The 17,298-nt window shown below is 47.0% G+C and overlaps 1 protein-coding gene across 1 annotated transcript in view; it reads left to right on the forward strand.

The window, feature by feature from the left end:
• The window catches only part of SLC26A7 (solute carrier family 26 member 7), a 251,360-nt gene that overhangs the window by 219,062 nt on the left and 15,000 nt on the right, over positions 1 to 17,298 (forward strand). The window contains exons 14-16 of the mRNA XM_030216448.1: positions 1,495 to 1,543; positions 3,567 to 3,673; positions 13,094 to 13,148. Coding sequence (XP_030072308.1) covers positions 1,495 to 1,543; positions 3,567 to 3,673; positions 13,094 to 13,148 — 211 coding nt within the window. The remainder of the gene's footprint in view (positions 1 to 1,494; positions 1,544 to 3,566; positions 3,674 to 13,093; positions 13,149 to 17,298) is intronic.

Below are 17,298 nucleotides of genomic sequence, written 5' to 3' on the forward strand. Positions count from 1 at the left end.
AGACCTTGGCAGTGACCTTGGTTTCTGAGGGTATTTCCCATTTGTCATTTATTGTTGTATATTCACCACACATGACCCTTTGAGATTGGGTTTGGCTGTTTTTCAGTTTTGAGGTATTAGATTACCTAAGTGTGACTAACAGCCCATACTATTCATTGAACTTTGGTCAAATACCTCGTTACACCTAGTGAATTTTGTCCTGCAAAGGATTTAAAAACCATACATGCAATCTTAAAATTTATCATGCAACTCTGCCCATCTCATGCCCATGACACCTGCCCCCCCTGAAACGCTCCTTCTGAAGACATTTTGTTTTTGGCGAATATTGGACTTAAATGTTTAAAAAAAATGTTTGATTATATGGGTTAAATGTTTTTTGTATGAGAAACATCTAATCTGCCACTTATACCATTTTGAACTTTTTTTTTTAATTATGAGCCCCAATATCTCCTTATCACCACAATATTTAATAGGGGTTTGACCTCAACACCATTTGTATGAGAAGAAAAACGTTCTTAAATTTGGTTTCGGACCATCAGAAGGCTTGCCAGATGGTAACTATCTTCATGTATCATCTGCCACAATTCATCATAGGTCCGTTTAATATTTTTCAGATGCTTTCAAGTATGTTTTTAAAAATTATTATAACAACAAAATAGCCATGGTGGCAAATTAATGCAAAACGCTTTGATGCAGTTCTCTGATAGCTGCAATGTCAGCACGCTGATTAGCGCATCCATGTCCATTCTCCCCAACACGCCCCCTCTGTAAATAAATACAAAAAAATAAATACCGTGCACTTAGCACATGCAGTTGGCATTTTAGTAAATCTAGCCCATAGTCCATGGTTTCATCAGCAAATGCAATAGCTGCAGGGATATGGATATCCTTAATCCCTTGTAATTTTAAGCAAATATCAAAAGAAGCTTCATGGGGAGTTTTCCTTTGAAAGCTAGCTACAAGGTACACCTTGTCAGTGGGTAGTTTAGTGAAACTTGCCCCAGAACTGTCAACTGGGGCAATTTTCAAAGCCATTTCCATAAGCAGAACAGTGCTTTGGCCATGGAATAGGGGTTTTATAAATTTGTATACCTTATATGTGGGTAAAAATGTGTGCAGAATGTCTTTTCGTGGAGGCATTCCTAGAGGCAGGGTCAGGGTGGGATTTGAACTATGTACATACTTTTGAAATTTCAAAATATTGTACATATTTTTATTCAGAAAAAGCATCTTCATAAATTAGCTAGTATAAGTGTATGTGGAATAAGTACTTGGGATAATTTTCCAAGTGAAAGTGCACACACACTTTTACTTTAAAAATCCTACAAAGTCCACAGAGTAAGGTGGTGTGTTCACCAGTTGATGCGGTTATAAAATTAGTTCCAAAATATGTAGGAGATTGTTATTTAACTGTGTTAATGGGGGAGGGGAACCAGCCACTTTGATAGCATTCAGAGAAAATATTTCAAGGACAGTGTATTGTTTGTGTTTCAGTTTGAGGAGAACATCTTACTCAATCCAGTATCCAACGGAGTTCTCAATGGTAAGTTTACAATCTGTGAGTCAAAATTAGTGGCAATGACAGTATTAAAGGTGTTAAGCTCAAATATCCATGTATGAAATGTTGAAAAATTGGTGACATCTTGATTGAATCACTCTTTGCCTATACACATGTAAATGTGCAGTAGCAGTGGTAATATGATTACCATCTGTAATACACCATCCTACAACTGGTCCGTGCATTGGCTCCGACAATATGAATAAAGTGTGATAAAACTCTGTCCAGTGCATCTATTTTCCTGTGCAGAACACTAGCATAGCAATATTTAGCTGTTGGTAGTCAACGTTTTTACAACATTGGCAACTGCTGATTGAATTAGAGCCAGATATTCAGTGCTGGCCCCTATTCTGTACTGGCATGGAATCTTCTGGTCTAGGGTAGCCACTGACAGTTACCTTGTGTTAATATATGGCCTAGCTTTAAGGCTACCACTGGAATAGTGATGGCCAAAGCTATGCAGCCTAAAACAACTGAAAAAGTACTGACTAGGCCAAACAACAAGCAAGTGAATTAATATTTGAGAATCTGAAAAAAAGCAGGTCTGAACAATGAGTCCTGATACAAACTGGTACAACTTTTAATTTAAATCAGCACCTGTAATGAAAGAATGATGGATCAGATGAATAAAATGGAGCTTATTAGTTTTGGTATACAATGATACAATGATACAGAGGTAATACAGAGTTCATGAGAAAGGTATGAAAAGTATTGCAGCCGGAAGATGTGAAACTGTTATCTCAACGCTTCCCAAAACATGTTGATAATTAGCAGTAGCTGAGAACGGAAGGAGGTGGGCACATCCGACAGCAGACCGCATGGGAAAGTATGATCTCAGAAAGTGAGAAAGATTAGGAGCAAGGTTTCTCACCATTCACTTCTATGGAGAGGTTTGTGTATAAAAGAGGGGAGATTTTGGCTTAGTTTGAGAGTCTTCTCCAAAGCTTCTGTCAGACGGCGAAGCCCTGGGCGGCTGAAACCAGAATCTGATGTCTGTATTTGTATCAACTTGAAGACTTGTGTTTGGGTAAGAAATAAAATGTACCTATCTATCTAAACCTATCTCTGTCTCTATTTTTATTGATTCTATCTTCTCTTTACCTAACATTTAGCCTACAAGGTAGATCACATACAAGTGACACTCAGTTTTGGACAGAAAGCAGTAGTTATGGGAATTAGTTTTCAATTACGTCTCCTAATGCCACCCCAGAATAGACCTTGTGATTGGGTGACAATGGAGGTTAGAGAAACTATACAGAACCTGATATATGAAATAAGTACCTTTAGTCCCCCGTGTGACGGAGTCAGAAAGAGGTCTATAAGATGGGGGAATTAAAAACAGTGGTGACCCCATTCAGCTTTTAATTCAGGGATCCTTTAACAAATGTGCACTAGCATTTTTAGCATATGTTAAAAACGCCATTGCACCTTTGTAAAAGACCCCCTCAGTCAGCAAAAAGGCTGTTGTAAGTTAACCCCTGGATTCTATATAATATGACTTAAGTTGCGTGCGCAAATCTGGTCATATTCTGGATTTTGTATACACAACTTAATTAGTTAACATGGTAATCAGTGCCATTAATTGCCAATTAACAGCAATTATTGACACTAATTGGCACTGATTTGAATTTATGCGCACAACTAAGTGAATTCTGTAATGTGATGTGGGTAAATTCTAAGTTGCATAGTTGAAAAGGGAGCATGGTATTGCCACTGAATATCAGCGGTGCCGCAGATAATTTCAAACTCCGGCACTAATAGAGAGTGCCATGGTGGTCAGTGCAAATACTCAGTGACACTCTGGTTAGGAATATTTGCTCCTGGCCTAGTCCACTCTTGCCTGGACAAACCACGCTGAACACACTCTCTTTTATATTTCAGTTGTGACTTGCTTCCAATCTTGTGCAATTGGAAGGGTGGAATATAAGCCATGTTAAAATAAAATAATTAAAAATAAATGAGAAATGAACTTTTCAACAATCCAATGTAATATATGTCAACCCTTTAGGAGAGGATTTCAAATCACCACCACCTTCTGCCACCAGGGGTATTTTAATATTGGACTGCAGTGGGATGACTTTCTTTGATTATACTGGTGTATCTATACTTGTTCAGGTAAATTTTCAATTTTCTTTTTATTGGAATAGGTGGGGATGCAGTTTTGTGCAGGGCTGAGGGATAGCGATAGGCAAAGATGGAGGATGAAGAATGCAGAGACAAAGGGGGAATAGGAGTGTATGAAAGGAAAAGAATAAATAACAGCCAGACATTTCTTTTATGAGCTACAAAGATTCTGGGGCTTTGAAATGCTGCTTTGCAATCAAACATTTCTAAAGGATCATAGAAGAGTTGTTCGATGTAAAGGTGACAGGAAAACTGAAAGTGCAGTTTGGTAATTAGGACAAAGCTTAGAGGGGCTTTAGGTTCATAATCTGTTTCCGTGACTTAAGAAGACCATTCTGTGTTCAAATTGAACAGCCAATCTCATTTATATGCTTGATAATTTGCTTTCATTCCTTATTACCTTAATCGTTACTAAATTTCCTAGAACTGTGCCTTGCCCTTCTTTATTTGGTGGACTTGAAGTAAGGGTAGGAATATGTAGTCACCTGCTAGTAGTTTATTAAATGCTCTTTTTGTTTGTTAAAAGACTGAGAATATTTTCTTTGCCTGTACTTTTTCTGTAACAAGCGTTCTCTTGGAATGTAAACGGAAAAATCTTTGTAAAAAAACAAATTGAACAGCCAATATTCTAAGGCACATTAATGGCATTGAGGGCATGTGGAGGGCAATGCTATAAAGGGTGACTAGAGGGTACCTAATGGGAGCCAATTCTATAAAAGGAAAATAGGTGCCTACTTTATAATACTAGCATAACCGGCTATATACATATGTATATAGTTAAAGCACAATGCTTAACTCTAGCTCAGAGATATAGCTAACCTTTTCCATAAATATCTACATGTCAGGGGTCAAGGGGGTCATGAATTTGATATACCGCCTTTCTGTGGTACAATCAAAGTGGTTAACTTATATGCAGGTACTTTCTGTGCACCTTAATGTATGTTCCCTGCAGTGGCAACACACAATGACGATTCCCCATCCCAGGACTGGACAAGTCATTCAGAATTCCCCTCCACCCTCCACCACTCTTGTAAATTATAACCCTGGTGATCTATGCCTTGACCTTTCCCCTCATTCATCCTGGGCCATAAATATGAACATTAAATCTACATTTTCAAGCCCTGTCCCTGACCTTGTAGTCCCCCAGCTTAGCATGCATATGAGTATGCGTTAAAGGGGCAAGGGGAGTCCCACTCACTCCTGGCTCACCAACATGATCTTGAAAAATGATGCCAGTTGACTCCAGATGCTTCTTTGCTCTGCATTTGAGAGGACAAAGAATGCCTGGTGCCAGCCTGTTCAGTTTTCCATGATTGCCTTGGCAGTGCTGGAGTAAATGGCAATTTCTCCGGCTCCTTCAATATCCCCCCCAACAAAAGGGGTAATTTGAAGTGGTGGATTTCTTTAAAGAGGCAGAGCTACCAGATCAGATATAGATCTTGAAAATGGGGACTTGGGATGGACAGGGGTAGACGAGAGTTGGGACATTTTTTTGCTAGGGAATGGGGGCTCTCTATCAATGTAACATGTCTTCTCCGAGGACAAGCAGGCTGCTTGTTCTCACTGATGGGGTGACGTCCACGGCAGCCCCTCCAATCGGAAACTTCACTAGCAAAGTCCTTTGCTAGCCCTCGCGCGCCCGCGTGCACCGCGCATGCGCGGCCGTCTTCCCGCCCGAAACCGGCTCGAGCCGGCCAGTCTTCTTTTGTCCGCACTCGGTACGGTCGTGTTTTCGCCGTGTCGAGCCCCGGAAAGTCGACCTCGCGCGTCCAATTTGTTTTGAGCGTGTTTTTTTCCTTCGGGAAAGCTTTGTCTTAGTCGGGAAGTGCTCCGGAAACCCCCCGCTGGGTTTCGTGTAAATCCTCCCCGTACTTCCAGCTTTTTGCCCCGGTAAGTTTTCTTTCGTCGTCGGGGTAGGCCTCTTTTCGGCCTCGGTCGAGATTTTTTCTCCCTCTAAATTTTGGTGCTTCAAATTTCGCCATTTCGGCTTTTGATTTCGCCGGCGTGATTTTTCCGCCCATGACATCGAAGCCTTCCAGCGGCTTCAAGAAGTGCACCCAGTGCGCCCGGGTTATCTCGCTCACTGATCGACACTCGTCGTGTCTTCAGTGTCTGGGGGCCGAGCACCACCCTCAGAACTGCAGTCTGTGTTCCCTGCTTCAAAGGCGGACTCAGGTAGCGAGACTAGCCCAGTGGAACGTGTTGTTCTCGGGCTCTTCGTCAGCATCGGCACCGGGATCTTCGAGTGCATCGACGTCGTCAGCGTCCAGACCATCTTTCTCGGCCGCCCCTGCATCGAGTGCATCGAGGCATCGGGCCTCTGCATCGGCGCCGAGACATCGGATAGCTGCATCGACGTCGGTGGTACCAGGACCTCGTCTGCGGATGTCGTCGGACGGTGGTGCATCGGGTGGAGTGCAGGTGAGGGCTGTCCATTCCCCTGCTGGTGGCGGTGAGCCCTCGGGTGGGTCTCCTCCTACCCTGAGGGCTCCTGCGGTACAGCCCCCCCGAGATCGACCTTCTTCAGTCTCGGCCCCGAGGAAGCGACGGATGGATTCGACGTCCTCCTCGTCGGTGCCGGGGAGCTCCGGTGACATGCTTCGGAAGAAATCGAAGAAGCATCGACACCGGTCTCCTCCCCGTGTCGGCACCAAGAGCTCTGGGTCGCCGAGGGATTCGGCACCCAGCAGGCATCGGCACCGAGAGGACCGCTCACCCTCTGTTCAGGAGGTGTCGATGCGCTCCGCTCTGGACAGCCCGGAACAGCCTCCACGCCCGGAACAGGTACTGACGTCGACGCCTGCATCGACCTCTCAGCCTTTCTCTGCAGCCACTCTAAACGAGAGCCTCCGGGCCGTTCTCCCAGAGATTCTGGGAGAGCTGTTGCGCCCTACCCCTCCGGTACCGGCGGTGCTTGCGCCACCGGTACCGTCGAGCGTGGCGCCGGCTGGCCCATCGCCCAGGTTGAGGTCCCCGACGTCGTTACCGCGTGCGGTGCCGACCGCGGCCACCTCCCAGGAAGGCTCCCCGACTACGTCGGCGGAGGGAGCTTCGCCGATGCGGGCGAGGGAGTCTACCTCTCGACGCCCCCATCGTGGACGGGGTTCCACGGAGTCGAGCAGGGCGAGGTTGCAGACACAGGTCCGTGAACTTGTGTCTGACACCGAGGGTGAGGCCTCGTGGGAGGAAGAGGAAGATCCCAGATATTTCTCTGACGAGGAGTCTGAGGGTCTTCCGTCTGATCCCACTCCCTCTCCTGAGAGACAGCTTTCTCCTCCCGAGAGTCTGTCTTTTGCCTCCTTTGTCCGGGAGATGTCTACGGCCATCCCCTTCCCGGTGGTTGTGGAGGACGAGCCCAGGGCTGAAATGTTTGAGCTCCTGGACTATCCTTCTCCACCTAAGGAAGCGTCCACTGTTCCCTTGCACCATGTCCTGAAGAAGACATTGCTTGCGAACTGGACCAAGCCGTTAACTAATCCCCACATTCCCAAGAAGATCGAGTCCCAGTACCGGATCCATGGGGACCCAGAGCTGATGCGCACTCAGTTGCCTCATGACTCTGGAGTTGTGGATTTGGCCCTAAAGAAGGCTAAGAGTTCTAGGGAACATGCTTCGGCGCCCCCGGGCAAGGACGCTAGAACCTTAGACTCCTTTGGGAGGAAGGCCTACCATTCCTCTATGCTCGTGTCCAAGATCCAGTCTTACCAGCTCTACACGAGCATACACATGCGGAACAATGTGCGGCAGTTGGCGGGCTTGGTTGATGCTCTTCCCCCTGAGCAAGCCAAGCCTTTTCAGGAGGTGGTCAGGCAGCTGAAGGCGTGCAGAAAATTCCTGGCCAGAGGAGTTTATGACACTTTTGATGTTGCGTCCAGGGCCGCTGCTGAAGGTGTGGTGATGCGCAGGCTCTCATGGCTGCGTGCCGCCGACCTGGAGAATAGAATCCAGCAGCGGATCGCGGACTCGCCTTGCCGTGCGGATAACATTTTTGGCGAAAAAGTCGAACAGGTGGTAGAGTCTCTCCACCAGCGGGACACCGCATTCGACAAGTTCGCCCGCCGGCAGCCTTCAGCTTCTACCTCTACAGGTAGACGATTTTTCGGGGGAAGGAAGACTGTTCCCTATACTTCTGGCAAGCGTAGGTACAATCCTCCTTCCCGACAGCCTGCGGCCCAGGCTAAGCCCCAGCGCGCTCGCTCTCGTCAGCAGCGTGCGACTCAGCAAGGCCCCGCGGCTCCCCAGCAAAAGCAAGGGGCGAGCTTTTGACTGGCTCCAGCAGAGCATAGCCGACATCCAAGTGTCAGTGCCGGGCGACCTGCCTGTCGGAGGGAGGTTGAAAGCTTTTCACCAAAGGTGGCCTCTCATAACCTCCGATCAGTGGGTTCTCCAAATAGTCCGGCAAGGATACACCCTCAATTTGGCCTCAAAACCTCCAAATTGTCCACCGGGGGCTCAGTCTTACAGCTTCCAGCACAAGCAGGTACTTGCAGAGGAACTCTCCGCCCTTCTCAGCGCCAATGCGGTCGAGCCCGTGCCATCCGGGCAAGAAGGGCTGGGATTCTATTCCAGGTACTTCCTTGTGGAAAAGAAAACAGGGGGGATGCGTCCCATCCTAGACCTAAGGGCCCTGAACAAATATCTCGTAAAAGAAAAGTTCAGGATGCTTTCCCTGGGCACCCTTCTCCCCATGATTCAGCAAAACGATTGGCTATGCTCTCTGGACTTGAAGGATGCCTACACACACATCCCGATACTGCCAGCTCACAGACAGTATCTGCGATTTCAGCTGGGCACACGCCACTTCCAGTACTGTGTGCTACCCTTTGGGCTCGCCTCTGCGCCCAGGGTGTTCACAAAGTGCCTAGCTGTGGTAGCAGCGGCGCTTCGCAGGCTGGGGGTGCACGTGTTCCCATATCTCGACGATTGGCTGGTGAAGAACACATCCGAGGCAGGAGCCCTGCAGTCCATGCAGATGACTATTCGCCTCCTGGAGCTACTGGGGTTTGTGATAAATTACCCAAAGTCCCATCTTCTCCCAGTGCAGAAACTCGAATTCATCGGAGCCCTGCTGGATTCTCGGACGGCTCGCGCCTATCTCCCAGAGGCGAGGGCCAACAACTTGTTGTCCCTCGTCTCGCGGGTGCGAGCGTCCCAGCAGATCACAGCTCGGCAGATGTTGAGATTGCTGGGCCACATGGCCTCCACAGTTCATGTGACTCCCATGGCCCGCCTTCACATGAGATCTGCTCAATGGACCCTAGCCTCCCAGTGGTATCAGGCCGCCGGGGGTCTAGAGGACGTGATCCACCTGTCCACGAGTTTTCTCGAATCCCTGTATTGGTGGACGATTTGCTCCAATTTGACTCTGGGACGTCCCTTCCAAATTCCTCAGCCACAAAAAGTGCTGACCACGGATGCGTCTCTCCTGGGATGGGGAGCTCATGTCGATGGGCTTCACACCCAAGGAAGGTGGTCCCTCCAAGAAAGCGATCTACAGATCAATCTTCTGGAGTTGCGAGCGATCTGGAACGCTCTGAAGGCTTTCAGAGATCGGCTGTCCCACCAAATTATCCAAATTCAGACAGACAATCAGGTTGCCATGTACTATGTCAACAAGCAGGGGGGCACCGGATCTCGCCCCCTGTGTCAGGAAGCCGTCAGCATGTGGCTCTGGGCTCGCCGTCAAGGCATGGTGCTCCAAGCCACATATCTGGCAGGCGTAAACAACAGTCTGGCCGACAGGTTGAGCAGGATTATGCAACCTCACGAGTGGTCGCTCAATTCCCGTGTGGTGCGACAGTTCTTCCAGGCGTGGGGCACCCCCCTGGTGGATCTCTTCGCATCTCAAGTGAACCACAAGGTCCCTCAGTTCTGTTCCAGGCTTCAGGCCCACGGCAGACTGGCGTCGGATGCCTTCCTCCTGGATTGGGGGAAGGTCTGCTGTATGCTTATCCTCCCATTCCTCTGGTGGGGAAGACTTTGTTGAAACTCAAGCAAGACCGAGGCACCATGATTCTGATTGCTCCCTTTTGGCCGCGTCAGATCTGGTTCCCTCTTCTTCTGGAGTTATCCTCCGAAGAACCGTGGAGATTGGAGTGTTTTCCGACCCTCATCACGCAGGACGAAGGGGCTCTTCTGCATCCCAACCTCCAGTCCCTGGCTCTCACGGCCTGGATGTTGAGGGCGTAGACTTTGCCTCTTTGGGTCTGCCAGAGGGTGTCTCCCGCATCTTGCTTGCTTCCAGGAAAGACTCCACTAAGAGAAGTTACTTCTTTCATTGGAGGAGGTTTGCCGTCTGGTGTGACAGCAAGGCCCTAGAACCTCGCTCTTGTCCTACACAGACCCTGCTTGAATACCTTCTGCACTTGTCCGAGTCTGGTCTGAAGACCAACTCCGTAAGGGTTCACCTTAGTGCAATCAGTGCATACCATTACCAAGTGGAAGGTAAGCCGATCTCAGGACAGCCTTTAGTTGTTCGCTTCATGAGAGGTTTGCTTTTGTCAAAGCCCCCTGTCAAGCCTCCTACAGTGTCATGGGATCTCAATGTCGTTCTCACCCAGCTGATGAAACCTCCTTTCGAGCCACTGAATTCCTGCCATCCGAAGTACTTGACCTGGAAGGTCATTTTCTTGGTGGCAGTTACTTCGGCTCGTAGAGTCAGTGAGCTTCAGGCCCTGGTAGCCCAGGCCCCTTACACCAAATTTCATCACAACAGAGTAGTCCTCCGCACTCACCCTAAGTTCTTGCCAAAGGTCGTGTCGGAGTTCCATCTGAACCAGTCAATTGTCTTGCCAACATTCTTTCCCCGTCCTCATTCCTGCCCTGCTGAACGTCAGCTGCACACATTGGACTGCAAGAGAGCATTGGCCTTCTACCTGGAGCGGACACAGCCCCACAGACAGTCCGCCCAATTGTTTGTTTCTTTTGATCCCAATAGGAGGGGAGTGGCTGTAGGGAAACGCACCATATCCAATTGGCTAGCAGATTGCATTTCCTTCACTTACGCCCAGGCGGGGCTGGCTCTTGAGGGTCATGTCACGGCTCATAATGTTAGAGCCATGGCTGCGTCGGTAGCCCACTTGAAGTCAGCCTCCATTGAAGAAATTTGCAAAGCTGCGACGTGGTCATCTGTCCACACATTCACATCTCATTACTGCCTGCAGCAGGATACCCGACGCGACAGTCGGTTCGGGCAGTCAGTTCTTCAGAACCTGTTTGGGCTTTAGGATCCAACTCCACCCCCCGAGGGCCCTGTTTGTTCTGTTCCAGGCTACTCTCTCAGTTAGTTGGTAAATTTTTTAGGTCAATCTCAGTTATGTCCTCGCCGTTGCGAGGCCCAATTGACCATGGTTGTTGTTTTGAGTGAGCCTGGGGGCTAGGGATACCCCATCAGTGAGAACAAGCAGCCTGCTTGTCCTCGGAGAAAGCGAATGCTACATACCTGTAGAAGGTATTCTCCGAGGACAGCAGGCTGATTGTTCTCACAAACCCGCCCGCCTCCCCTTTGGAGTTGTGTCTTCCCTTGAAGTGTATTGTCTTGCTACATACTGGACTGGCCGGCTCGAGCCGGTTTCGGGCGGGAAGACGGCCGCGCATGCGCGGTGCGCGCGGGCGCGCGAGGGCTAGCAAAGGACTTTGCTAGTGAAGTTTCCGATTGGAGGGGCTGCCGTGGACGTCACCCCATCAGTGAGAACAATCAGCCTGCTGTCCTCGGAGAATACCTTCTACAGGTATATAGCATTCGCTATCCCGATGATGTGACAAATTAAAAGTTAGCTATTCCTGATTTAGCAGCTGGGAAATATTGCATGAAGATTTACTAAAATACTTCAATTTATAGCTTAGTAACTATCCCCCCAATGCTCAAAAGCATTTAACTGGCCAGAATCGGCACCTGGCCGGTTGAATGCTCCATAACTGGCTAACCGCAAATTTTCAGTTGGACATGGCAGGCCATGACTTGCTGAAAATTCACAGCAGCTAGCGGCTAGCCAGTTATATTCTATGATATAACTAGCTATCAGACGATTTTCAGTGCATCACTGGCTAAATTTGGTGGCCATATTTGGCCACATGAATACCAGGCCTATCTTTGGCTGGTTCAAACTTAACCAGCCAGCGCTGTCTATCGGTTTGGCCGGTTAAGTTTGAAGTGGCCAAAAATAAACCGGATATTCAGTGCCAATCACCGGAAACAGCCTGGCATTGAATATCCAGGCTCAGCATCTCAACCGATATTCTGAAAGTGTCACTGACATCATCATCAGCTCTTAAAGCATGATATCATTATTTCACATTATTTCATAAAGTAGAACCTAATAATATAGGTAGAGGTCAAAGTCACATATACACATCAACCTACTTGTCATGCTTTTGGGACTGGAATGACAACTATAAAAACAAAATTCAGGCTACTTCTACTCAAAATGTCCCCATGTTGTGTCAGTGAGGAATGAATGTACATTAGTACAGTGTGACCACAGTTGTACAGTTAAGACAAAGAAGGGAGTTTACTTTGTCATGTCAGATTGGGAAATGAACCAAAGGCTGTAACAGATGGCATTTTAGATATCAGTACTTTCCAGGGTTATCATATATTTTTGTTCTTGAGTCCCGAGGTTCTGACTCTCATCTTGTGAATACCCAGGATCCATCGGGTCAGGGGACTGTTACCCTACTATTGACTTATTCTGTGGTGCTTTGCATTTTAACTTGAATATTGCATATTGTTTGTTTCATGTGTCTTAAATTAAAAATGGGCAATCATTCCATCAGTGATCACAGAACTAATCTCTAATCCAGGTAATTTCATGTCGGGCAGGGCAAGATTAACCTTTTAGTTAAGCACATTGGGTCCCTCATCATAATATAAATATAAATATATTTTAACCCCCCTCATCTCTCACACTCCCTGCATAAACCATGTTCATCATCTCTGTCTGATCCTGTCAGCAGACAGGAGTCCTTGACCAGAGCTTGACACCTCCTGTTGCCATCTCCTCTGCCAACTTTCTTCTGTAGTCAGAATTGTGTGGGACTGTTGAGTATCACGAAAATATGGAGCCACATATGGTTCTAACCACAGAGGCAGCAGCAGGAAAGAGGCACTGCTTTCTAGCTCTGTCCTGCCCCCTTCTCTCTGGTGAGTGGTAGGTTACTTAATGGAGCAAAAATCAGATGACACATCTGAGCTTACTTTTTGGAAACCACAGATTTAGTATAACCTAAACATTTGGGTTCTAGCACACGCCTAGCATGCCTGTGCCTTTAATCATGCCCTTGGGGTGGAGCTTATATAATCATGGTCACAAAAATAGAAATCCTGTAAACTGACATGTGAAAAAAGTCCAGTAATCTAAATTGTTTGAATTGCTTTACTTCTAATTACATGCACCATTTTAATTCATTCAGATTTACATGGATTTTAAAAGGAATGATGTGGATGTGCTTTTCGTACACTGTCTATGTAAGTATTACCTAACAGAATAAAAAATGATTCATATTCTTCTCAAGGCAACTTACAGTATCCAGATGTGGCAAATCAACAACAGATGTTTAGATGGTTTGGCTCTGTGTCTCAGTGAATTAGATAATTAGATTAACAAGGCAGAACTATGCTCTTTGGAATGACTGAGACTGGGGAAGTTCCTTAGGGAGGGGGGAGGGGAAGGAGGGCTCAGCCATTGATCAGGGACTGTCTCTCTTTGTTAAATTGTACAGCGCTGCGTAACCCTAGTAGCGCTCTAGAAATGTTAAGTAGTAGTAGTAGTAGTAGATCTACAGCAGTAGTTCTCAACCTTATTTCAGTTGGGACACGCCTGATGGATGATGCTCACACCTGTGACACACTATACAGATGACCCTCATGGACCTATGGTCTGATACAGTATGTCAGTTCCTATGTATTAAGTGTAAACATGCTCTGCATCCAAAAAAAAAGTCCTATCTCCCACCAACAGGTGCAGATCATAACTAGCACATTTTCTCCATGGAAGTTGCCATATAAAAATAAATAATCTGATTCTCATGTCATCTCAATAATAGCAAAATAAATCTCTCCACTACCAGGCACATTATGAAATAACACAAAACCTGAAAAAATTCTAACTCAATATACATGTAGCAGATATAGCATAGAAAAGTAGCACTGATTCCTATGATTTAAACAACAAGAACCCTATTTTAAGAATAAGCAGTAATACAAATATTACATGAGGCCCTAGAATACCAATATACATACTACTGTTAAAACAGAATATGTGAGACTGCTGCAGAGTTCTACACAGAAATTATATGCAAACAGAATATTGCACCTTGGTCATACCCAAAACACAGACAGACCCTCACCAATTACAGAACAAGGGATCACAAATTTGAAATGCAAATATAAAGACGTGGAGGGGCATAATTGTAAGGGGCTCCCAAGTTTTCCTGAGGACAACCTCGCAGGACGTCCCGGCGTCCATCTTTCGTTTCGATAATACGGTCGGGGACGCCCAAATCGCAAAATTTAGGTCAACCTTTAGAGAAGGTCGTCCCCGATTTTCGGCCAAAATGGAAACCGAGGACGCCCATCTCAGAAATGACCAAATGCAAGCCCTTCGGTCGTGGGAGGAGCCAGCATTTGTAGTACACTGGTCCGTCCCCCTGACATGCCAGGACACCAACCAGGCACCCTAGGGGGCACTGCAGTGTACTTCATAAATTGCTCCCAGGAACAAAGCTCCCTTATCTTAGGTGCTGAGCCCCCCAAACCCCACAACTGTACACCATTACCATAGCACTTATGGGTGAATGGGGGCACCTAGATGTGGGTATAGTGGGTTTCTGGTCGGTTTTGGAGGGCTCACATTTACCACCACAAGTGTAACAGGTAGGGGGGGGGATGGGCCTGGGTCCACCTGCCTGAAATGCACTGCACCCACTAAAATGCTCCAGGGACCTGCATACAGCTGTCATGGAGCTGGGTATGATATTTGAGGCTGGCATAGATGCTGGAAAAATATTTTAAAAAAATTTTGTTGAGGGTGGGAGGGGGTTAGTGACCACGGGGGGAGTAAGGGGAGGTCATCCCCGATTCCCTCCGGTGGTCATCTGGTTATTTAGGGCACATTTTTGTGGCTTGGTTGTAAGAAAAAAAGTACCAAGTAAAGTTGTCCAAGTTTTCGTCAGGGATGCCCTTCTTTTTTCCATTATAGGTTGAGGACGCCCATGTGTTAGGCACGCCCCAGTCCCGCCTTCACCACGTTTCCAACACTCCCCCGTGAACTTTGGTTGCCCCGCGACGGAAAGCAGTTGAGGACGCCCAAAATTGGCTTTCGATTATGCCGATTTGGGCAACTCTGTGTGAAGGACGCCCATCTTGCGATTTGTGTCAAAAGATGGGTGCTCTTCTCTTTTGAAAATAAGCCTGATAGTAACATAGAGGGGCATTTTTGAAAGAAATGTCCAAGTTGGGATTTGGATGTCTTTATAAAACGTCAAAATCCGGAGGTGGGAAAAGATTATTTTTGAAAAAAGATGGACGTCCATCTTTCATTTCGAAAATACCATGGACATCCGTAGATTTGGACGTCTTTGAGTTTCAGCGATTTTCGAAACCAAAGACGTCCAAGTCAAAAACGTCCAAATGCAAGCCCTTTGGTCGTGGGAGGAGCCAGCATTTGTAGTGCACTGGTCCCCCTGACATGCCAGGACAGCAGTTGGGCACCCTAGGGAGGTACTGCAGTGGACTTCATAAAATGCTTCAAGGTACATAGCTCCATTACCTTGTGTGGTGAGCCCCCCAAACCCCACTACCCCAACTGTACACCACTGCCATAACCCTTACGGGTGAAGGGGGGTACCTATATGTGGGTACAGAGGGTTTCTGGTGGGTTTTGGAAGGCTTGCTGTTTCTTCCACAAATATAACAGGTAGGGGGAGGGATGGGCCTGGGTCCGCCTGCCTGAAGTGCACTGCACCCACTAAAACTGCTCCAGGGACCTGCATGCGCTGTCATGGACCTGAGTATGACATCTGAGGCTGGCATAGAGGTTGGCACGTAATATTTTTAATGATGTTTTTTGACGGTGGGTGGGGTTAGTGACCACTGAGGGAGTAACAGGAGGTCATCCCCGATTCCCTCCGGTGGTCATCTGGTCATTTCGGGCACCTTTTGTGCCTTATTTGTAATAAAAACACGTCCGGGTGAAAACGTCCAAGTTGTAGTCATGGATGTCTCTGCTTTTTTCGATTATGGGTTAAAGACGTCCAAGTCTTAGGAACGCCCAAGTACCGCCTTCACCACGCCTCCGATACACCCCCTTGAAATTTGGATATCCTCGCGACATACTTCAGTTAGAGACGTCCAAAATTGGGTTTCAATTATACCGATTTGGACGTCTCAGAGAGATGGACATCCAAGTACCGATTTATCCTTTCCATTTTTGGGGCATGGATCGTAGAAGTCTGCCCAGCATTTGCCCCGTCTCCCAACCACCGGTGCTTCTACACAATCTCCGCTAAGCTTCTGAGGATCCATTCCTTCTGAACAGGATTCCTTTATGTTTATCCCACGCATTTTTGAATTGTGTTAAAGTTTTCATCTCCACCACCTCCCGCGGGAGGGCATTCCAAGTATCCACCACTCTCTCTCTGAGAAAAAATACTTCCTGACATTTTTATTGAGTCTGTCCCCCTTCAACCTCATTTCATGTCCTCTAGTTCTACTGCCTTCCCATCTATGGAAAAGGTTCATTTGCGGATTAATACCTTTCAAATATTTGAACGTCTGTATCATATAACCCCTGTTTCTCCTTTCCTCCAGGGTGTGCATGTTCAGGTCAGCAAGTCTCTCCTCATACGTCTTGTAACGCAAATCCCGTAGCTTTTCTTTGCACCGCTTCAATTCTTTTTACATCCTTAGCAAGATATGGCCTCCAAAACTGAACACAATACTTCAGGTGGGGCCTCACCAATGACTTACATAGGGACTTTAAAACCTCTTTTCTTCTGCTGGTCACACCTCTCTCTATACAGCCTAGCAACCTTCTAGCTACGGCCACCGCCTTATCACACTGTTTCGTCACCTTCAGATCCTCATATACTATCACCCCAAGATCCCTCTCCCTGCTTGAACATATCAGAATGTCACCGCCCAACACATACATCTCCCATGAATTTCTACTCCCTAAGTGCATCATTTTGCATTTCTTTGCATTGAATTTTATTTGCCAAACGTTAGACCATTCTTCTAGCTTCCTCAGATCCTTTTTCATGTTTTCCACTTCATCCTGGGTGTCCACTATGTTACAAATCTTGGTATCATCCACAAAAAGGCAAACTTTACCTTCTAGCCCTTTGGCAATATCACTGACAAATATATTGAACAGAATTGGCCCCATCAGCGATCCCTGAGGCACTCCACTACTCAGCTTTCCCTCATCTGAGTGAATTCCATTAACCACCACCTTCTGGCATCTGCCGTCAACCAGTTCCTAATCCAGTTCACCATGTTGGGTTCTATCTTCAGCCTGTCAAGTTAATTCAAGAACCTCCTCTGAGGAACCGTGTCAAAAGCTTTCCTGAAATCTAAGTAGATTGTGTCTATCGCACGTCCTTGATTCAATTCTCTG

The sequence above is a fragment of the Microcaecilia unicolor genome, chromosome 1 (genome assembly GCF_901765095.1).
Source record: "Microcaecilia unicolor chromosome 1, aMicUni1.1, whole genome shotgun sequence".
In the NCBI taxonomy this organism is placed as follows: domain Eukaryota; kingdom Metazoa; phylum Chordata; class Amphibia; order Gymnophiona; family Siphonopidae; genus Microcaecilia; species Microcaecilia unicolor.